This window comes from Candoia aspera, chromosome 1, assembly GCF_035149785.1.
Source record: "Candoia aspera isolate rCanAsp1 chromosome 1, rCanAsp1.hap2, whole genome shotgun sequence".
NCBI lineage: Eukaryota > Metazoa > Chordata > Lepidosauria > Squamata > Boidae > Candoia > Candoia aspera.
This window is the reverse complement of record NC_086153.1, coordinates 236751155-236775295: the sequence shown is the minus strand read 5'-3', so window position 1 is coordinate 236775295 and position 24141 is coordinate 236751155. Positions and strand designations below refer to the sequence as shown.

At 36.8% G+C, this 24141-nt stretch overlaps 1 protein-coding gene across 3 annotated transcripts in view; it reads right to left on the bottom strand.

Annotated features, from left to right (window-relative positions):
• CPT1A (carnitine palmitoyltransferase 1A) overlaps positions 1-24141 on the bottom strand; it is a 53650-nt gene that overhangs the window by 5421 nt on the left and 24088 nt on the right. For 2 of the 3 annotated variants that reach the window (XM_063289272.1, XM_063289271.1), the window contains exons 9-18: positions 22286-22373; positions 18004-18199; positions 16514-16702; positions 13027-13132; positions 8552-8668; positions 8147-8311; positions 6593-6727; positions 4249-4401; positions 2314-2418; positions 477-569 (exon numbers count right to left, since the gene is read on the bottom strand). In XM_063289272.1, coding sequence (XP_063145342.1) covers positions 477-569; positions 2314-2418; positions 4249-4401; positions 6593-6727; positions 8147-8311; positions 8552-8668; positions 13027-13132; positions 16514-16702; positions 18004-18199; positions 22286-22373 — 1347 coding nt within the window. Of the gene's footprint in view, positions 1-476; positions 570-2313; positions 2419-4248; positions 4402-6592; positions 6728-8146; positions 8312-8551; positions 8669-13026; positions 13133-16513; positions 16703-18003; positions 18200-21371; positions 21457-22285; positions 22374-24141 lie in introns of all 3 variants that reach the window. The other variant, XM_063289273.1, reaches the window with a different exon arrangement.

The window sequence follows — 24141 nt, the reverse complement described above, 5'->3', positions numbered from 1 at the left end:
GAAGACCTAGCTCTTTGCCCAGGTCTCTGGCAAGAGAGAGTAAAGCCTCTTTGCTTTGTTCCTTCTCAGTTTGTTGTTCTCGCCATTTATTTTATTTCATTTACCTTTTATTAACTTAATCTCGTTTTACTTGTTTTGAACTGCCCAGAGTTGTTGGGAGTCAGGTGGCATAAAAATTTGATAAATAAATAAGCAAGCAAGCAAGCAAGCAAGCTGGAAACAAAACCTATAGTAGGTCGCACGTGGCTTGTCTATTTTCCAACCTTTGTTTAGAGTAACCAGAATATATACTTGCTTATTTGGAATTAATGAAGTACATTGTCTAAAAACCAATCGTTTATATTATACTGTTCCTTGTAGACCCAATTTTCTGGTGAGATAAGCAGTGTGGAAAAATATACCTGATACAAAAATGGGGATGTTAGTGAATCATACAGGAAGAGAGTAATGGACCTTAAAATTAATAAAATACTTACTGTTTCAGTACAGGAAAATTTGCTGGATACATGGAAATTGATGAGATTATCACCCACAATAATGTAAGACACACCATAACCATCATCAGCAACCTGTAGAAAATATATGTAGAATACCTCAGTTGTTCTACATATCCATAAAAAAACCAGCTCAAGACAATTTTGATGTTAAAGTCTAGTACAAAATGCTCCATAGTAGGACATATTTTTATGTTTCAACAGACAGGCATCATATTAAAACAATTTATCATTCTGGGAAGAATTCAAGGGAACGTCAGGCTAATACACTATGTGATAGGAACTTTTGCTTTGTTTTCAATTGATGTAACCTAAGTAGTTAAAATCGTACACTATGATTAATCATAAGTGTAATAATTTGACTAATTATTAGTCAAATGAATTTATTTGAGCCAAATGGCACCATCACTAAAATGCTAGCCTTGTTGAATGATAATGACTTTAGATCATCTAATGGACTTGTTTAGGAAACTGTAGGAAACCTATATGGGGAATACCAGTCCTTGGAAAAAAGCAGAATTCAATTTGGCAAAGTCTATAAATTAACATTGCCATGATCAGAGAACCTTCTCCAAAATTGATTTATGGATGGCACTTGTGAGACATTAAAAAATCACGTAACAAAACTTAATGACCTCCCTGTTAGAGGTTTTTTTTAACAACTGTGGTTCTTTTTCCACATGGGGTGAATTTATCACTATATTCAAATATTCCAGCCATCAATTTATGATATCATTCTAAAATAGTGAAGATTTATTTATTCTGGCACTTTTGTCTCTCACTCATGGATCTGTGAAGCAACTAATACACAAAATATGTATTCAGTTAAAGCTGTTAAGATAAAGATTTCTAAAAATAGGATACATTTGATAGAACATGGTTTTCTAATATGAGACAAGTAGTCTTAAGTTGATAATGTTATACAAAAGATGAATACAAAACCTATCAAAGCAGTATTTATTTGCTGAAATACATAGCAGTCATGTTTAAAATAATAGATCTTAATTTTATTTTATTTTTCGTTCTGTACTGTCTTGTATTATTACATGGTTAATTTAATAAAATATAAAGAAGAAAAACATTTATTTTTATTTTATTATCTTTATCCCAACTTTATTATTTTTATAAATAACTCACAGTGGGGAACATACCTAATACGCCTTCCTCCTCCTGTTTTCCCCTGTGAGGTGAGATGGGCTGAGAGAGAGTGACTGGCCCAAGGTCACCCAGCCGGCTTTCATGCCTATGGCGGGACTAGAACTCACAGCCTCTTGGTTTCTAGTCTAGCACCTTAGTAACATATACACAGTTTGCAGAATCCTTCAATTGGGGTTTTGTTAAATTACATAATGCATTATTTAAAGTTATTTTCCTAGATTTTTCATACATTATTGGTTCGGCAGCTAATTAATCATCATCATCATCATCATCATAACTTTTCCCTTCTCTGATCTGCTCCAATATACAAGAATCATAACTGCTCAGCCTTTTGTTACGCTGTTCACTGACAGGTAGATTTAATAGATTCTACCCATCTCAGAAATTATAATATGGAAACGGGTAGTTGCTTAGGTTATGAGAAGAATGATTTATCTAATGCTGTTCAATCAGTTCTTTTAAAAATACGAAATTTCTGATCAACAGCCCATTTGTTTTATTGTACAATTGCTCTTTTCCTTAGATATGAAAAGGTCCATAAACTTCATGATTCTATTGATAAATATTTCGGCATAGGAAGTCTGTAGCACTGTGTGATGGAGAATGTGGTTGGGCATGAGTTGATACTAGATTCTTTTAAATAAAAAATATGCAAACATACAGGTCCAAAGCCTCCACCACTGGACTCCATTTCAGGATTCTTATTCAGGTCGATCTGTTGTTGAGGTGTCTGACTTGTTGAAAGTCTCCATGGCTCTGCCAAAACCTGGGAAAGACGGTATAAGAGATTGGACACTTTTTAGCTGCTTGCAGCAAAAAACCCTGCTATTTTGAAATCAGAGAACACATGGAACTCAAGGAAGCAAGCTAGTTGTACTTTTGCCAAAACCTCTCTTACAATGACAATTTCCCCAAAAGGGATGGAATGTCACTACTGGAAATAAGCCCTAGAGCAGTGATGCTGCTACTATACATATAATTCACAGGAATGAATAGTGGAATTTTCCCATGAGTAGTGAATAGAAGAGTGTAAGGTATGTCAATATTCAATGCATGTTGCTTTCAACTCTCAAAGGCCCAATCAGAGAATATATTGTTTCTTATAGTTGGGTTGCCATGAAATCAGATTCCTATATCAGACTATTTTGGTGGTGCTAATGCAGAATTGTTTAAAAATGGCATAGAGAGCTCATGTGGCCCTAAGTAGAGAGCCTGCAAATTGCGACAAGAAAGATATAATGGGATTTCTGTGGAGGGGGTGTGGAAAACAGCAGTACTTGTTTCCATGCTCCACAGCTATATTTCTTTAACAGTTTATATGAACATGAACAAATAAAAGACATGTTCCTAAGCAAAGCATCAAAAAATATATACAGAGGAGATAAGGAATTACGATGAATGAAAAACCTTTTAAGGCCTTTGTTTTCTGCTTTTATTGTATTTATTTTACATACATTTTAGTCTGCTTTCCATTAAAAGTAATCTGAAATAATCACACTAAGCAAGCTTCTGTGGCACCAAAGTCACAGAAAGTTCAGGGATGGATGACATGTGTAGTATGCAATGGAAAAGGCATAAAACACTGAAAATCCTGTTTTTTTTTCCACACAAGCACCTAATCTTGCACCTTAAAGTAACTGCATCTTTTCTCAGGATTGTGTGAGAACTGCAGAGGATAGCTGCACAACTTTTGGAAAAGCTGTGGCTTCTTCAAGAAGGTGTAGTAAACACATACTATGATCATACTCCAAAGCATATTTTTGAAATTGAATCCAAAGCACTGCATTGCTCTGTCAGTTAGTACTTGGACAGGAGATCATTAGAAATTCCAAAGGTTGTAGGCTAGGCTAGGAAGTCAAAAGCAATCCCAGAAAAAGACAAATGGCAAGCCAAATGTTACCAAGAAAACGACAGGGATGTGTCCATATAGGCACAAGCCCCACTCAAAGGAGGCTGTTCCTTTATCACTTTTCTCTTAAGAGTTTCTGTTATTCAGAGAGCTTTGAGAGAAATGTGTTAATTTTTGCAGACTTTTTAGCCTGCTTCTAAGGAAGCCCATTTTGTTTCATTTAGCTCCAGGAAGTTTCCAAATCATCCCAATTTGATTCTTGATTTGGTCAAATCCAATGCATACACTCCATTTTTATTTATATTCAACATTTCTATTTCCATGTTTCCAGGCACAAAAAGGCTAAGACTGAATATGGAACAGCACTTGCAAATGACTGTAATTCTTGTTTCAACAAATTAAAGCATTCAGAATGCTGCTCTGTACTGGGTGGGTTTTCCTCTCCATCAAGCTCCATATTTATCTATAGTTCTGAATGTGTACTTTGAATGTATACATTTATAATTTACAAATATAAATATATGTTTTAGCCTTCTTTGATATACTAAATTCTTAAAGTACTGCTTATTTTTTATTTTTGCAAAGATTTTTAAGCCTCAGAAAGTTTTCTCATATGCTTCAAAGTTTCTAGTTTATAAAGTTTTTCAATTATTTGAGTAATAACAGATCATTAAAAATACAGAAAAAATAATTTAAAAAAGAAAAAAACCAAATTACTTGAGCAATGTATATTATATGGTTACCTACTTCTTTTAAGAAAGGAGATTCAACAGCAAGGTATTTGGAGACCACATAAAGACAGAAAAGGTGACGATCAATGCCAGCACCAGTCATGGCAAGACGATACAAGTGCTGATGATTAGCAGCAGCCGCCTTGAATAGCATACGCTTTGTTTCAGGCTGTAGATTAAAAGGGAAAAACAACTCAGTATTCCTATTTAAATACTATTAAAACAAAACAACATCAAAGCCTAGAAAAAGGCAAAGAATAGATCCAACCACCAAAGTCCATTTAGGAGTACCTGGATTCAAACAGACAACCGACTCTGCTTCCCTCACCTGGAGGAACCTACCACTGCAGTGTACTGCAGATGCTCTTCTGGGGAAGTTTAATGATTTTCTCACATAGGAAGTTCTTAAGGGGCAAATGGATAGAGAGTAGAAAAGGGAGCTGTTGTATATGCTTTTTATATCAGTATGTGCCTCTTTGTGTCATGTTCACTGATTCAATGTAGTTTATACATCGTAACGTTTCACATGCCATGGCACTGACGCACGTTTATGTTTGGGAGGGAGCTGCTGTGAGACCTTGTACCAAGCTCTGTATCTGTGTTCATTACAATGGAATGTGTTTGGGTTATGTTCTCTGCTCAAGGACTTTTCCCGCAGACCATCAGAAACCGTTAGGAGCACCTGGGATTGTGGACTTGAGAAGATTCTATGGCGGGAGGGATTTCATTTGCACTGAGGGTTTTTAGTTTGAATTTGGCGCACTTTCATCATTCCTCTGTGATCCTGCATACTGTTCTTTAATAAATCAGATATCTTTGAATTCCTACTTATGAGTCTGATGGTGTTTTAGAATAGGCAACCGTTACACTTTGTATGAGAAAATCTACTGAAAATGTGACTTCAGATGTACTCTCTCAGTACCCCATAATATAGATTCTGAAAGTCAAGTTCAAGTCTTTTGACACTTAAGAGTCTTTCAATTGAAGCAGTCTCTTAATTCACGACTTTTTTAAAAAATGCACCCCATAAAATACTGCTAACAACAAAGCTGCAGAAATTGATAAAATACCTGCTGAGCTGTTAGAAATCTTCATTATTACAACTTAATGTAGTTGAAATGCTACTTGCTGTTTGAAAGCAAGCACTGAGTGAAAAACACAGCAGCTGTCATTGGACTGAAAAATATCAGTTTATATTACAGTACCAGAAAAAGGCAATGATAAAGAATGCTCAAACTATCAAAACAGCCTAAGTTATATTATCACAGAATTGGCACTCAAAATTTGGACACTTCCATACGAGGTTTCTATGATGGTTTGAAAACAGCACTGAACCTCTAGCACAAGGGTTCTCACCCAGGGTTCTGCGGAACTCTAGGGTTCCACTAGAGGTCACTAGGGGTTCCCTGGGAGATCACGATTTATTTTAAAAATTATTTCAAATTCAGGCAACTTCACATTAAAGAGGTAAGTTTCATTCTTTATTTTCAGTTTAAGAACACTGTTAATGCATATATACAGGCCTACCCATGAAGCCAACATAATCATTTTGTAACTTCTGGTCTATATTTGAGCATGAATGTGCAGGGGTTCCCTGAGGCCTGAAAAATATTTCAAGGGTGCCTCCAAGGTAAAAAGGTCGAGAAAGGCTGCTCTAGTGAAATCAATTTATATTTTTCACCATCTTGATCTACTGAGTACTACATTCTTTCTCTACTCATTTGAAATCATACATTAATCAGAGGAAAATTATGACTTTATGTTCCTGTCATCAATGATTCATAAAGGTGATGATTTAATGGCTTCTATATTATTTAACCTAATGTTTTAAATAACATGAAAAATAAAAAGAGTAGTTTAACACTGAAAATAATTTTTATAACCTTTTTAATAATTGAAAACAATGGGCCAGCATTTTGCAGACTTAATATACCAAACAAAAACTGTACTTTTTGTGACCACCAGATGGCTCATTTTTTCCCAGCTACTTACTTTCAGAAGCAGTACTGTATATGCATGCTCACCAAATTTATTATGCTCCATTTGGAAAAAAATAACAAACATAATGTTTACATAAAGTTAAAAGCAGAAACTGCATCGAAAAAATGTTTCACTTCTATGTTACGTTTTCCCGAATGCATCTCAACCAATTTTTAAGTATTTTTAATATATTTTTCTAAGGAAAAACAATTGAAACTATTTCCCAACACTTTATTTAGGTAGCTATTTACTACGATGTATTTATATTACTCAGGAAAGCAGATCAAACTATCTATTTATCTTAGACACTGTGGGCAGCAATAAAATTTAAATAATAAAAATAAAGGTACCATTATACTTGATTAGCACATTAAACTTACATTTTCATTAGAGTCTTCCATAGCTTTCACAAATTTGCATGACTGGACAGTACATGAGCGAACTGTTTCTGTTCTACCTTCTCTAAATAGGCGGGTCATAGATGCTTCGTATGTTAAGCAAAATTTTCCCATGTCCTTAACAAAAATGCAGTTATTTATATGCAACAGTTAAAAAAATAATTGTCAGTCACATATGAACATGTCATATTATATCATATAGCATATCCTATCATATCATATTGTCAGTCACATAAGCATTAGCATCCACTTTAAATTTCAATACAAACACACCTTTATTCCCAACTCAAATTTCCAAAATAAGCTAAGAAATATATGAGAATAAGCTAAGAAGTATATGATGCACATTACACATACAGAGGAGGCAGAAGGACAAGACAGAGATAGGTGATAGCACTGGGTTTTGGTCTGGCGGGCAACAGAATCTAGGTGCATATGGGGGGCACACTGAATCTCCCTATGGCAGAATCTTGCGCAGGTCCTCAGCAGTTCTTTTACTGACGTCAACAGAATTTAATCCCAAGTACATTCTAGAATTTAATTTAATTCATAGAATTGCACTCTTAGTATTTTTTCATTTCACACTGAGCTTTCTCTGCCTGTTTTCCTTACTCTACTACTTTTATCATTTTAGTTGTTCCTTTCTGAATCGTTTCCATATCTACAATGAATTTTTAGGGAATCACATGCAATATCACATGCAATATGTAATGCTATCATATTAGTTTCTGCTTTATATACAGTCTCTCTGTGTCAGTTCTTAGCACTATATGTACCTTTGTTGGCTGCAGCAAACAGCTCATTTTTTTTTCCAGAAAACTATTCCAAAATAATGCAGTAATTTCAGCATGGATTTCTCCAGGACAGGGAGACAAAAGCACCCCTAAATGTTTTCAGGGCTATTCCATTTAGCCTATTTTTCCTGTCCAATATGGATAAGCATTGGTTAACCATTTGCTCCTTAGACTGTTTCTATCTCTTAGGAGAGGGCCTGATAGCACTTCAATGATTATACAATCATTCATTATAAAAAAATTGTTAGAAAATAATAAAAGTGAAAGGAAACCAGTAATTAGAACACATGCCAGGAGAAATAAAAGCATATATATTATGGCACAATTCATTACTCATTGTGCAGATCAAAAGGAAAACGTAGAAGAGGCTAAAACTGCAAGATGGGGAAAAAAACAGTACTCCAGGAGACCCTTCCTGAATAGGATATAGTTGTGAATTAATAGATCTTTGCCATAGGCAATGGCACAGCTTGATAAAATAGTACTAAGCGATGTGCAATACAGAGCTGCTTCATTTTTGGGTAACTGAAAAAAACACTGCACTATTAAAGGACTTCAGCATAAAAGCTATGGAAAAGCCTGTCAGCTCCAATTAGCTACACTGGAAAGTTCATTTTTTTTCATCTGGGAAACTGTTTTTCTTTTTAAGCAGGATCTTTAAAAATAGGATCAGGCATTTTATTCTTTTTTTTTTTTTTTTTAGAAAATATCTAAATTAAACTAAAATACATAGGATACTTACCCGATAATGAGCAAGCTGCAAAGCAAGTTGCACAAATGCATCAGGACTAGTTTTGGTTTTCTTCATTAATCCTTTCCCAAATGCATCAAAAGGAAAAGAATGAAAATCCACATCCTCTGCTAATGGCCTTGCAATGTCAAAAGATTTCTCAATGACTTCTTGGCACTAAACAATAGCAACAAGTGTAGTATTACACAGGAAGTATTCATAGATCACAATTTTTTTTCTCAGTGCGCTATACCATTTTATCCTAAATTTATCACTTTATCCTAAATGAAATCAGCACTGATCATACTGATCTATTTTAAGATTTTTCTTCAGTCTTTCTTTCTTCAGTCAGTAAGAAAGATTATAGGATTACATTTTGAAGTACACCTGATAATAGGGATCTAGAAATGCACTCACCTCTTCAGGGATTTCCCACTGCAGTTTGGTAGGCATCGGAATGCCTAAAGTGACCTCTCCTTTGCAGTGCCCCTCTTCTGTGTATCCCAATTCAAGACAGTCAGAATACATGACATTCTGGGGATGGGTAGTATAGATGGTTGGGGGAATGAGAGAGATAATTATAAGCATGCTAAATACACTGCTGCAGACCATGGAGAAAAAAAATAAGTACCTGATTAAACCTTGCATTTTGATTAAAAGCTTCAACAGCTATGGATAATTTATACTTAATATTTTTTTCAGAAATCTCAGGAAAACTTACCTCTTCCTCCCCTCATTTTACTTGCACAACAGCCCTATGAAGTAAGTTAGACTGTGAGATGGTATGGGCCTAAAGTCACTTTGTGTATTTTAGATCTGAATGGAAATTTGAGCTTCTGTTTCCCAAGTTCAACACTCTGACCACCACCCTGTACTGAATCAGTGTGCGGCTGATGAATATGTAGTAATGTCCTAATCTGATAGGAAACACATCCCTTCATTTCAAAATAAGTGAGTTTTAAATTGAATGTACATTGACGAAGTGAGAGCATTCATGTTGACAAAGTAATATGACATCCTACATTTCTTAAAATAAAAATATAGATTCACTAGGCAAGAAAATGTTAGACAATGCAAAAACCTGTCTCTCAATGGTCTATGACCCCATATCTCATAATAAAATTCCATGTTTCTTAGGTACGTATGCCAGCTGTTGCAGTTATTCAAATAGGTTCCATAAATTTATTGAGTGGTTGTTGTTTATTCGTTTAGTCGTTTCCAACTCTTCGTGACTTCATGGACCAGCCCACGCCAGAGCTTCCTGTCGGTCGTCAACACCCCCAGCTCCCCCAGGGACGAGTCCATCACCTCTAGAATATCATCCATCCACCTTGCCCTTGGTCGGCCCCTCTTCCTTTTGCCTTCCACTCTCCCTAGCATCAGCATCTTCTCCAGGGTGTCCTGTCTTCTCATTATGTGGCCAAAGTATTTCAGTTTTGCCTTTAATATCATTCCCTCAAGTGAGCAGTCTGGCTTTATTTCCTGGAGGATGGACTGGTTTGATCTTCTGGCAGTCCAAGGCACTCTCAGAATTTTCCTCCAACACCACAGTTCAAAAGCATCGATCTTCCTTCTCTCAGCCTTCCTTATGGTCCAACTCTCGCAGCCATATGTCACTATGGGGAACGCTTTAACAATGCGGACCTTTGTTGTCAGTGTGATGTCTCTGCTCTTAACTATTTTATCGAGATTTGTCATTGCTCTTCTCCCAAGGATTAAGCGTCTTCTGATTTCCTGACTGCAGTCAGCATCTGCAGTAATCTTCGCACCTAGAAATACAAAGTCTTTCACTGCTTCTACGTTTTCTCCCTCTATTTGCCAGTTATCAATCAAGCTGGTTGCCATAATCTTGGTTTTTTTGAGGTTTAGCTGCAAGCCAGCTTTTGCACTTTCTTCTTTCACCTTCATCATAAGGCTCCTCAGCTCCTCTTCGCTTTCAGCCATCAAAGTGGTATCATCTGCATATCTGAGATTGTTAATATTTCTTGCAGCGATTTAAACTCCAGCCTTGGATTCCTCAAGGCCAGCTTGTCGCATGATGTGTTCTGCATACAAGTTGAATAGGTAGGGTGAGAGTATACAGCCCTGCCGTACTCCTTTCCCAATCTTAAACCAGTCCGTTGTTCTGTGGTCTGTTCTTACTGTTGCTACTTGGTCGTTATAAAGATTCTTCAAGAGGAATACAAGATGACTTGGTATCCCCATACCACTAAGAACTTGCCACAATTTGTTATGGTCCACACAGTCAAAGGCTTTAGAATAGTCAATAAAACAGAAATAGATGTTTTTCTGAAACTCCCTGGCTTTTTCCATTATCCAGCGGATATTGGCAATTTGGTCCCTAGTTCCTCTGCCTTTTCTAAACCCAGCTTGTACATCTGGCAATTCTCGCTCCATGAACTGCTGAAGTCTACCTTGCAGGATCTTGAGCATTACCTTACTGGCATGTGAAATGAGTGCCACTGTTCGATAGTTTGAACATTCTTTGGTGTTTCCCTCTTTTGGTATGGGGATATAAGTTGATTTTTTCCAATCGGATGGCCATTCTTGTGTTTTCCAAATTTGCTGGCATATAGCATGCATTACCTTGACAGCACCATCTCGCAAGATTTTGAACAGTTCAGCTGGGATGCCGTCGTCTCCTGCTGCCTTGTTATTAGCAATGCTTCTTAAGGCCCATTCAACCTCACTCTTCAGGATGTCTGGCTCTAGCTCACTGACCACACTGTCAAAGCTATCCCCGATATTGTTGTCCTTCCTATACAGGTCTTCTGTATATTCTTGCCACCTTTTCTTGATCTCTTCTTCTTCTGTTAGGTCCTTGCCATCTTTGTTTTTGATCATACCCATTTTGGCCTGGAATTTACCTCCAATGTTTCTAATTTTCTGGAAGAGGTCTCTTGTCCTTCCTATTCTATTGTCTTCTTCCACTTCCGCGCATTGCTTGTTTAAAAATAATTCCTTATCTCTTCTGGCTAACCTCTGGAATTTTGCATTTATTTGGGCATATCTCCCCCTATCACTGTTGCCTTTTGCTTTCCCTCTTTCTTGGGCTACTTCTAGTGTCTCAGCAGACAGCCACTTTGCCTTCTTGGTTTTCTCTTTCTTTGGGATGTATTTTGTTGCCGCCTCCCGAACAATGTTGTGAACTTCTGTCCATAGTTCTTCCGGGACCCTATCTACTAAGTCCAGTCCCTTCAATTGATTCTTCACCTCCACTGCATATTCCTTAGGGATATTAGTGAGCTCATATCTAGCTGATCTGTGGGTCTTCCCTAATCTCTTTAGTCTGATCCTAAATTGTGCTATAAGAAGTTCGTGATCTGAACTACAGTCAGCTCCAGGTCTTGTTTTTATTGACTGTATAGATGTCCACCACCTTTGGCTGCAAAGGATGTAGTCAATCTGATTTCGGTGTTGTCCATCTGGTGCAGTCCATGTATAAAGCCATCTCTTAGGTTGTTGGAAGAGAGTGTTTGTTATGCAGAGTGAGTTGTCTTGGCAAAATTCTACCAGCCTATGTCCTGCTTCGTTTTGTTCTCCCAGGCCATGCTAACCTGTAATTCCAGGTGTCATTTGTCTGCCCACCTTAGCATTCCAGTTTCCTGTGATGAAAATAACATCTCTTTTAGGCGTGTTGTCCAGTAGGTGCTGCAGATCCTCATAGAACTGCTCTACTTCAGCTTCTTCAGCATCTGTGGTTGGGGCGTATATTTGGATCACTGTGATGTTAGATGGCTTGCCCTGAATTCGAATTGAGATCATTCTGTCGTTTTTTGGATTGTATCCAAGCACTGCTTTAGCCACTTGACTATTAATTATGAAGGCTACTCCATTTCTTCTGTGGTCCTCTTGTCCACAGTAGCAGATCTGATGGTCATTTGATGTGAAGTGGCCCATTCCAGTCCATTTCAGTTCACTGACGCCCAAAATGTCTATCTTTAATCTTGACATCTCACCAATAACCACATCCAATTTGCCCTGGCTCATAGATCTTACATTCCAGGTTCCAACGGTGTGTTGATCCTTAGAACATCGGATTCGCCGTTCACCACCAGCACCGTCGGCTGCTAGCCGTCCTTTCGGCTTTGAGCTAGCTGCGTCATCACATCTGGGCTAGTTGAGGGCATCCTCTGTTCCTCCCCAGTAGCATTTTGACCATCTTCCAACCTGGGAGTCTCATCTTCCGATGGTATACTGACATATCTCTGGTTGTACTGTTCCATTTAGTTTTCACGGCAAGAATACTGGGGTGGGTTGCCATTACCTTCCCCAGGGATCGCATTTAGTCTGACCTCTCTGTCATGACCTTCCCGTCTTGGGTGGCCCTTCACGGTTTAGCTCATGGCATCATTGAGGTACTCAAGCTCCAGCACCACGACAATGTAACGATCCTTTGCTGAAGATGCCAACTGTACAGAGCTAAATACAGTAGATTCATGGGATATAACAAAATCATGTGCAATGTTATGGATAAACTTCAATTATTCTGTTTCTGGCATATATTTATTCTGTGAGGAACATAATGTCAATAACGTCTATCTTCCTGGTCCTGTTTACTTGCTGGTGTGCAGTATCTCTGTGTAGAGTAACCTAGATACTCTATTCAGAGATCAAGGACTGCCCTCAGCCTCAAGAAAAAAAGCATGCACCCCTGCTGTAAACCATTTGATTTATGATAGCAAAGAGCAGCACAATTTAGGCTGGAGTTCTAGTGCTTGCATAGTCCTCTGCATACCTCTTCTAGAGGGGTGAGAACTTTCTCCAGGGCAAGTCACATTTGACCCTTGAGTGATGCACACTCCAAAAATAGTTAACACAGCCAAGACAAAAGCTAAAGTTGATTTGATTTCATTTAAATTTAATTAATTCTAGTTAATATGAATGCTTACCTCCCAAAGATGTCCAACAATTGGGGCATCTGCCCAAGAGTGTTCAGCATTCAGGCCCATTTTACCATTTTTGAACACTATGAGAGTAAATGACTTGTCAAACCACCTATGAAAAACAATAATTACCATAAACTGTTTTATCACCATACATATGAATAGTAATCTCTGAATGACAGTCTTTATGCAGCCAAAATGGAGCCATTCAACTGCAAGAGGGACAGACTTGAAAAAACTCTTTAGATTTGCAAAAATAATTTTAAAAAAGGCTTTAGAAAAGATACCCACAAGGAGATACTATGCCAACCTCTCCACAAACATAGTTCAATAAATATTCAGCACAGAATGCTAAATGATTGGAACACTGAAGAAAAATTGGTGAAGGGACAGAGAATGGAGCAGAACACTCCACAGTTCAAAATGTATGTAGCAAATGCTGTACACTACAATGTTCCACTTGTTTGTAATAAAAATAATGAAGTACAGCAAATATTAAGTGACTAAAACAAAGAAGCCTGATTATCTTATGATACTGTACTTGCCATTCCAAATGAATGTAATGGGGGGGAGGGATTTGCTAGGTGACATGAATCAATGAGTGGGAATTTGACAAGGAAGGATAGAAAAAGCTATTCGTTTCTTATACACCAATATACATGTTTCAAATATATAGTTTAAGATGAGTCCATTCATGCATATACATGGAAAACAAACGAACTGAAAAGCATGAGTGACTTGACTGTTTATGATGAAAGATTCAGAGAATTAATGAAGGATACAGGGGTCTTGAGAGACAGGCCATTTTTCTACAGATCCCAAGAATGGATCTTGGGGGGAAAATGGACATAGAAGAAAAGGAATGAAGTAAAATAAACAACAATGAAAGTAGAACAACTGTAGGGAAAAAAAGTATGAGCACTATATGAAAAAGAAAACAGAGTGATCACCCAACAGACTGAATGGGAAAATTGTCTGGAACAGAGTGCAAAGTATTATGTAGCAGAGTGCCATGGTATTATTTGGAGACACTAATGGGAAGTATGCCTCCCAGTAGAAATTCCAGAATGGTTTTTAAGATATTGGCAAAGAGAGAAAGAAAGTGCGTGCTTTTGTTTTCATGCAAAATATTGAGTATAAAAAAAGTATTTCATATAGACTACAAAAGCAGGAAGGCTGGCAAATTCCCAACTTGAGAATGTATTGACAAGCTGCACAGTTAGGGCATTATGATTCCATTCATTTTGGAAGAGCCATCTGAACAATGGATCCAAATTGAAATTCTATTTAAATTATTAAAAATAATTTTATAAATCAATGGTTCTTTCACTCAAAACATTTTTTCAAAAATAAACGAATGTCTTTACCAAAATAATGCTCCAAATCTGGAAGAATAAATATATAGCCTTGATAAAGGATGCTTCTCCCCAACCCCTTTAATAACATATTTAGAACAGACAATTACTATGACCTGGCTCAAATGAAACTTTGGAGAAGATATAACATTTAGAATAAAAGATTTCTACAGTAACAGGGAAACTCTCAATAAAGAACAGTTAAAAGAATGAATAGGTGATCATGTATTTTTCTGAAACCAACTTAAATCTTTATTGGTAATAAGGATATTGGAACTTCAGCAGTTCACCCTTATACAGTTTGGAGAATTTAATATTTAACCATCTAGAGCAACCAAAAGGAACTATTTCAAAAATTTATTAGTTACTATTACAAGCAGAAATAGGAGATCCATCTCTTGCTTTAAAGGGAGCTTGGGATACTGAAGATTCACCTCAGCTTTACTGCAAGAACTTCAGTAGAAGATTGTACATGGCTGGCACTTGACTCCAGTCAAATTGGCACATATCTATCTTAATTATTCTTCCAAATGTTGGAGAGGTTATCACCAAAAAGGGTCTTTCTTTTGTGGTGGCCATGTGACAAAGTTATATCCTTTTGCCATGAAACTGTTGATGAGATAAGCATCATTACTAAATAAAAAGTTAAAACTCTCCAGAGTTAGGATTACTGCACTTATTCACTGGATTGGATCCCAAGCTTAAAAACAAGAAACTTATTATTTACTTAATCTTAGCAGCTAAAATAATAATTGCCCAACTTTGGAAAACTTTAGATAATTTAACAATTGAGAGTTAGATTAACAAAGCCTCTTCAATCACCATGTTAGAAAAGATCACAGATAAACTTAAATAACGAAACACATTAAGGAACACATTAAATAAGGAACCACAATTTTACCAAATTTGGATGGACTTTGTATTTTAACTTAATTGCAACAGACGTACTTTCAGCAGCACTTTAGATATACAGTAGACACACTGCTTAGTGAATGGTTCAATACTGAGCAGGGAGTAAAAGAAGCAAGTGTCGTGTCCTTTTGTTTAATATATTTATGGATAAATATAAAAGAATGCTTGTGCTGATGTTAGAGATGTGTTTGCTGAGAACGTGAATACTGTCTATGTGTAGTTTTGTAGGCTGGGGGCAGGCAGTAGAATCTGCCATGCTGGGGCATCAGTGGTGGCTAGGGAAAGGAATGGAAGGCATTGCTAAGACCAGGGATTAGGAGAGGAGGGCCAGAGAGGTATGCTATGCTGGGAGCTAAGGAGAGGAGAGAGGGACAACAACTCCTTGCTTCATTTGTCCTGCTAGATTTTGTTTTGCCCAAACCTGGAATCACCAAAACATTCTGAGTTCCATTTCTACCAAACCTTGGCTCACCCAAAATGGTCTGGAAAAGCCTTCAGGACATAATGGCTTGAATGGCTGGTTTCAAAACAACCTTTTTTTCCCATCTCTTGCACACCTCTAGTGGTAAGGCTTAGAGAAATACAGTAAATGGTATTGGTGTAAAGTTTCTTTTCCTTTCCTCTTATCTACTGTTATATTTCTTTTGCTTACTATTTCATAACCCTTTTCTGCACATTGCATAAGGAGGCTATTGCAATATCTACAGTATGTATAACCTAGTATAATTATACTACAGCATTTGTCATTCCTTTATTCAGAAATTGTATGCTGAGGGGAAAGTAGGCCCCAACAGCTATACAATTATCAGTACCTTATCAAAACCTACAATTCTCAGTAATGTTTGAGAGTAGCAGTAAGAGTTAAACACATGAAATAGGCATTTTGTGGACAAAGCCGGAAACTCTCCAAAGAGATACAAAATATAGCATTTCTTTAAATGCTGAAACAGAATTTAGAGCTAATCTTGATTTCTAAAAGGACTCACTGTTTAATTATTTGAAGACTCCTTGGAAAAACATTGTAGCTAAGAGATAACAAAGTCAGTCATACTATCAATAAGCATTTCACTGAACAGTGTACCATTTGTTCTTTGATTTTTCAATGGTAGCCAAATCCAAGTTTTCAGACAGAATTACAGATCCTTTTTTACTTACTGAAAAGGAAATGTTTATATATATATACATGAAAAAGGTGAAAGAATCTCCCTTTCTCAAGCACAGCATACCTGTCATAGCATTTGCCATGTAGGAGTGCCTTTGCATAGGCATCCATTGATGTCCCTGGGTCCTCTTCTCTGTAACCTTGAGCAGTATCATCCAAAGTAACAAAGAAAGCAGCCTTTTCGACCACATCCAGTGACTGCTTGTTCTTTCCCCTTGCAAAGTATGTTTGGCGAGCTTTAGCCCAAGGAACTCTGCCACATGAATATAGAAACACTATGTAAAATCACCAAACAATCTTCCTCATAAAAAGGATGTAATTCTATATTCAGATTTAAAGTGGTATCTAATAAAGTGCATGTGTGTGTGTGTGCATGCACAAAGATGCCTTCAAGTCAGTATTGAGTCCTGGTGACTGCCTGGACAAGTCCCTGAATTTTCTTGGCAAGATTTCGGAAGTGGTTTGCCATTGCCTCCTTCCTAGGGCTGAGAGACTGAGTGGCCCAAGGTCACCCAGATGGCTTTGTGCCTAAGGTGGGACTAGAACTCATGGTCTCCTGGTTTCTAGCCTGGTGCCTTAACCACTACACCAAACTGGCTCTCTATAATGAAGAAACAACAAAAATTACTGCAGATTTCACCAGTGTTAAATATGGGGGAAAAAACTTGCATAGTAATGGAATTCTCAACGTAAACATTTACATAAAGCTTCCTTTCAAATTTTAACCATGCATTGGTTTAAAATCCATCTGTGCAAACTAGAGTCTGTGTGTAGTCCTCAGGCTCTCCCCATCCCCTACCCCTCATCCCCAGTTCCCTGGCATCCCCTCTCTTTTGGCATCAAAACCATCTATCATGGCCTTTCATGCCGAAATGCTGCTAAAATTCAGTAGACGGTGTGATATTACACATGCAACTCTGTATGTACTGTATTCAGTATGTCTGGATCCCATCCATTGTGTGCACAGTATGGTGCATTTGTGCTATCCTCCTCACCTAAATTCTCAATAGTAGACCCTAATTATTACATTTATTACAGCCCTAAGGCCAGACACAATAAAACTATACAATAGTAACAATCTTACATTACTACATATATATATATATATATATATATATATATATATATATATATAAACAAAAGCAATTAATATACTACAATCCAAAATTACTTAAGAATGAAAATACTAAAATGAATTGAAATAAAATACTATTAGTGGACCCTAATAATTGAAATAAATAAAATAAACCTACCAAAGCCTACACTCAACAATTTCTTAGCTTTACAAGTAGGGTATATAAAATTAGTTGTAACCACCTGAATGCTGATATCCAAAATTTCAGTTTAAAAAGCCATACTGTGTGTTGCTAAGAAGGGGACAAATCCCAATGTCCACTTTACAATAATCCAAAGCAGTAAGCATACCAATCAATGAAGAATGAATAGACTACAATACTTGAGGTTAGCCCAAGTAATAAACAAGAGATCAGGTAAATATAAAAGCAAAATCATTTTTAAAAATTAAAACAGTCCCACATGTACCAAGTTTCATACCTGTCTCCAGCAGTAAGAGCTGCTAACTTCTCTTCACCTGGCTGAGGCTCAGATTTGTCATCTAGAATCCACTGTATCTGCTGCTCAATCTCCCTGGGTTTTAGTAGTCTGCCATCATAATACAACCATACTTTGTAATAGCATCCCTTATGATACACAGCAATATGTTTGCTGTCCTTCAAATGCTGGATAGTGTCTAGAATTGAAATCCAAAATTTGAAATGAATGTAAGTTTCAATAATAAAACATTTTATATCTTGCAGTACTCCACTACAAACTACAGCTACTAATCAATCAAACTAAATCAACTATTCTATTCAGTGGTAGAAGAATTGTTCACTCTTTACTGTAATATTCATGAAAAAGCAGCTTAATATTAAAAAAAATGTTTTGGTACAAAAAATCAGTTCCTTTTTAAATAGAATCCAGCTTGTTATCTTCTATGCACACAACTATGTAATCTAAAGATTTCTGTACATGTCACTCTTCCTAAACTTGGTATCACAGGAAAGTGCAGGGACTCTACAGTAACCTGCAGAATTTCCAGCCTGCACCATGTTGGTGAAAGAGTTCTTGATTGTAATTGCTAGTGTGGCAGCTTTTATATGGGTTGAGATACTTAGCTGAACCACTGAAGTTGTCATATGGGCAGGCAACCTATTTGGAAATACACACATATAATGTTGAAAAATAAGTCTGTCTCACTTCTTGTTATTCCTTCTTAAATCTCATGAAAAAGATGTAGACATTCATCATTCTACCTTAACACATATTTCAAACTAAAAGCTAGTTTTAGTTTCCCCTCTTTTATTTTCTACGTTTTGTACTTTTTCTATTTTTATAATGGTTTTATAGCTTTTATTTGTAAGCAGCCCAGAGTCACCTTTATGGTGAGATGGGTGGCATATAAATTTAATAATAAATAAATAAATAGTTTTCAGGTCTTCTCAGATGTTGTATTAAAATAAGCTCAAATATCACAAAAATAAAACTTTGCATCTTACCGAACTATCATTTCATAGACTTAAGTCAAGAAATATAGACGCCATAACTTTTATGTAATTTGCATACAAATACTGCAGATACCAACACTTCCAGAAGAATGCATAAAAACAAGTTGCAAGTTAACTATCACACAAATAAAAGTATTGTCCTTATAGAAACAGTTTTTAAAATAAAGCCACAATAATCTGTGATTCAGTGTCAGGACTTGATCATTCTTTTTCATTATCAAGAGTTACATGCTAAAAAAAACTTAGGAAAATGAGGTGTAAAGAGAAAAGATTAGTGAGGACATTAGTAATGATTTTAGATAACTGAGGGTATATTAACAAAAATAAATTGACTTATTAAAACTAGGGAAAATGGGCACAATGTTCATGACTTACTCCAGTTGAATTAATAGTCACATTATGAAGTATTATACATGATTTTTACAAGGGCCAGTTCAAGAAAGTATCGTGAACCATTTGAATCTGTTACTATGCATGCCTTTACTAGTTTTTTAAATTACCTTCCCAAAATGGCATATCTAACTTTTAGTTAAATCAGGAAATTACAAAAAAATGCACCTTTAACTACTCTGGTTTCATACATTTATTTTCTTCCATCTAAGCCCAGTTTGAGATATGATGTGCATTTAAGACTCTACATAATCTCTATGGGAAGTAAGTTTGAACTCTATTGCACAGATATACGCAAGCAATGTGGGGATATGTGACAAAGTGACTCATTTTATTCTCTTGCTCAGTTAACGTATGTAAGACAAGTGGGGGGGGGGAATACTAAAGAATACTAAAAGCATTTTCATTTGTGAGATGACTGTAGAACTATTTGTTTTTCCAGTAGTGACTCTTAATGATAAAAACACAACATTGGGAATCAAAACCAATTCCTCCGCATTAAATAGTATTTTCAAATTATTTATTATTAACTTAATGCAATTGAAATACATTTAGTTACAGAAATATGTTAAATTTACCTAATTGTAGCCATTCTAACACATACCCATAAGATGACTTTAAAGTACTTTGGACAATGTCTCATTCCTAAATTATATTTTATCTTTGGAGTCCTTGGTGCTCTCTGAGCTTCATTGTTAGCCCTTCAAAACATCTTAAGTAAACCAAAAGACCAAGTAGCCCAAGAAGAAAAAACAGGAGTCATCTACAACATACAGTGTAAGGACTGTAACAGCCACTATGTAGAACAGACAGGCAAAAGACTAGTAGAGTGCATCCATGAACACCAGCTAGCAGTCAGAAGACATGATGAAAACTCCTTAATTTCTCAACACATGGATAGACTCAACCACAGTTTCAACTGGGAAACTGTGAGCATCCTAGACCAAGCTAAATCCAAAAACACTAGGGAATTCCTGGAAGCTTGGCCATCAATAGACGCACAGAAATAAACAATATTTACACACCATTCAAGAGAGACAATAAAAAGCTCAGAAGGAAACAAAAAGACCAGAACACATCCACTCCAGCAGCCAACACTCATATAAGCAGGGATTAACACCAGGCAAACACTCAAGCAGAAAACAATACCCTAATCAATGAACTACCAAGGAGAAAACCACACCCCCACCAACACTGGCAAGGCAAGCTACTGTATATAAACAGGGAGCAAACCCCACACTCACCTGCACTGATGATGTTACCTAGTCTGGCAATGAAACATCTGCAAGCAAACAAGCAAGCTCAGAGACCACCAAGGACTCCACAGTTCAACCCTGAGCTACGTATACTGTATTCTCTTCTATTGGTACATTTTATCTGCTCCTATAGATCTACAGAAGGAAGTGCTGGTCCATATACCAGCTTGCACAAAGTACAGCATAAATTACAAGGTGTTCTTCTTAATGGTAAAGATGTTCACATCAGAAACTCATCTAGTCATTTTTTTCAAAGAGCAGGACCAATTTGGAACCCTTTGATTCATGCTTAAAGTTTTCTGGATTTTATACTATGCTGAAATTCTTTGTTAGTTTTAAAGGTTCTTGCTGTACTCATTTTTATTGTACTTTATGATATATACTGGTTTGAATAAAGTAACATAAAAGTGGCATTTAAAAAAAAAATCAAATAATTCAGTATCTGTATAAGGACTGCACTTAGGGATTTCTAAGATATCTCACCCTAATTTGTCCTTTCATTATCCACTTTTTACTGGGATGCCCCAAACTGAAATGGCCCATACACTTTAAGAACTGGATCTCATACCACACTATAATAAAAGCACAGTGACTTCTGCAAGAAAAATCACACAGCTTCGGCGAATGTGGCAACTATAGGTTGCAGTAATTTGCTTATATACAGAATGTAAAGGAGGGGCCAAATACATTGACAGGACTAACACTGTACCTGTCTCTATGCCCGGTATACGGCTAGTGTTGAACAAACGTTCATATTGAGAAGAGCACATTGGGATGGTATTGTAAATCATAAGCTGAAAGGAAAAAAGGAAAGTCAAAAGATCCCCCAAACAAAGGTTTCAAAACAAGGGGAAAGTGTAGCTCTCATGAAGATTGAAGAAGCAGTGGAAAATAAGAAGACCTAAAGAAATGGAAACAAAAATAACAATAATCACACAAAACAGGACCTCCATAGTAGGTAGCAAGCCATTTCCCAACAGCATTTCTTTTCTTTTTTTTAAAGGAAAGGAATAAACAGAACTTGTAGAAATGCAAGCTGAAATGTTTTCTTTTTAAGCAATGAAGGATTTTAAATGTGGCTGCAGATTTACTCACCAGCTACCATATTGTTTAAAGTGCACAGTTCACTCCATTTCCTTAGGCTATGGGTGTGATATCAGAATATAAAGCAGGCAAGGGAGCTTCACAGCCAGCATTGGACTCCTTACAGTACCTGTTGGATGCTGCTTGAAGAAACTATACTTTTTCCAGGCTTATACTGGAGCCATGTGGGCTCAGGAAAACCCATATTTGAGTTAAGGAGACGTTAAGGTGTAACTACATGTCACCACCCTGCTGCCGCCTCCTTAACTCAAGAAAAAAAACTATTTTCCTTAGTGCACATGGCTGTTCTGTGAGCTCTGGAAAAGGGACTTCTTCAAAAAGCAGAGGACAGGTATAGTGAAGATGTTCATGCTGGATCCAAAGGGCTCTTGCCCTCTTTGGATCAGAATACTGCACACCTCTATACTATGCATAGTGTAAATGTAAAGACCTGTTATTAGGAGAATAAAGAGGGCATTCTGGCATTATTTTACACATTGAACTCTTTGATGCTCCATGTCTTCAACTGGTTCTTCTTACCTGTTTCAATTCCTGGAATACGGGAGGTATTAAACATCCTCTCCCATTGAGCTGAGCAGAGTGGAACAGTGGATCCCATCAGAAGAATCTATGCCGCAAATGAGCATTACAATTGTGTTTTACAGAAATAATTAGGATGTGAAGAGAAAAACATATGTGAAGGTCAGAGAGATTACCAGAAGATCTGGGGATTCCTAGAGCTGTTCCCCCTTTCGGGAGCAAAATCCAAAGGGAGTTTTGAGAAATGACTAAACCCACATGTCTGACCATCCATCAAAACCATTCATCAGAGCAAAGCTGTGATCAATAATCAATTTCCTGCTGGCTGGTGACTTCTGGAATGGCACATAAGAGTGCAGCTATAGCCTTCTGAGAAGAAGTGGAAATGTTTTCAATTTCTAGCCATTCAAAATGATAGTGTTTTGCTGAGTGGCAAAATAAAAGCTAAAGATGACCAATCTAACAGAGGTGTTGATAAAAGGGGAGTTGTACAAAATACATTTTTGATTTTAGGAGGTCATATTGCAAAATTTGAGACCCCTTGCAAAAATACCAGAATAGGGCCACTGAAGTGCCTCATACCAATGTCAATTATTTTGTATGTGTAGGCATATAGACCTTCATTCCTTCTCTCTCTGCAAATTCTATCCTACACTCTGGAGACCTGAGATCTTCCTCTTCAGCATCTTTGTATATCAAATTTCCATTTCAAAAATAGAAGAAACACTCACATTGGGGAAAAAAATAACTCATGGAACACAGCAAACTGTGCATCATTGCCCTCATCTCTATCTTTTCCTGCCAATGTGATCACTGCAAGTTTCCAAACATTTTACAGCCTTTGGCCACAAAATGTGGCCTACACTTGCACAACTATACCATACAGCCAAGTAAGAACTTGAGTTCTTTTTCCATGGTATCAAAGATAGCTTGCATTTGGAGGAAATTGTTCAGTTACATACAAGAAACTAGAATAAAATAGTCTAAAAATACTTCATAGTGATTGCACTTAGGACAGGGATAACTAAAATGGAAGTTGAATCGTACACTTATTTCTATAGAGCAGTTCAAGATAATAAGTGTGTTGTATTCAGTCCATAACTATAAATATATTGGTCAGCCCAAGTTTCTACCCACCCCACACTTATGAGGAGCCTGAAATACTTGCTCATGACAACAAAGAGTGACAACATTTCTATGTGGAAAACGCATAGTACAGCTCTATAGAGTTTCATAACCATTAAGTCTAATTATCCTAGAGTTCTGACAGTATTTCAAAAGACCAAACAGTCATTGTGACTTGTGACTTGACATAAATAGTCACATCTTGACTTTGGAAATAAACAGCTCCAAATCTCAGACATGAAGAACTGTAATAAAATAGGAAGGTTCAATAAAGAGTCATGTCTCTACAGCAATACCCAATACTTCTGCATCAGCGCAAAACCATGATGGCAGGAAGCTACCTCTTACAGAAAAGATGGGATCCAAAGGCCAACACTGTTCTTTATTTGCTGTTTCAGTATTGCAGTATCAACTTTTTCAGGAAGTAAGCATATTAGTGTATGTCTGTGCAATACTGAAGGCCCCCCAATATTTTTTTTAAATAATACAATTTTAATTTAAAAGAAAGTTAAAAATATTAAATGGCTTAAATCTTGCAAGGTCTTGTGAGAACACATGGCCTGGGACAATTTTGGCATGTGTGTGTGTTGTGTGCGTGTGAATGTATATAAATTAATAAAATTGAATCAGTGGGTACCATGATGCCTTGAGCATTATGTTGCTGATTCTTAAAGCAGGTGACTATTCAATATAGGTACATGAAGATGCTACTCTTTTTTGCAGGATATACC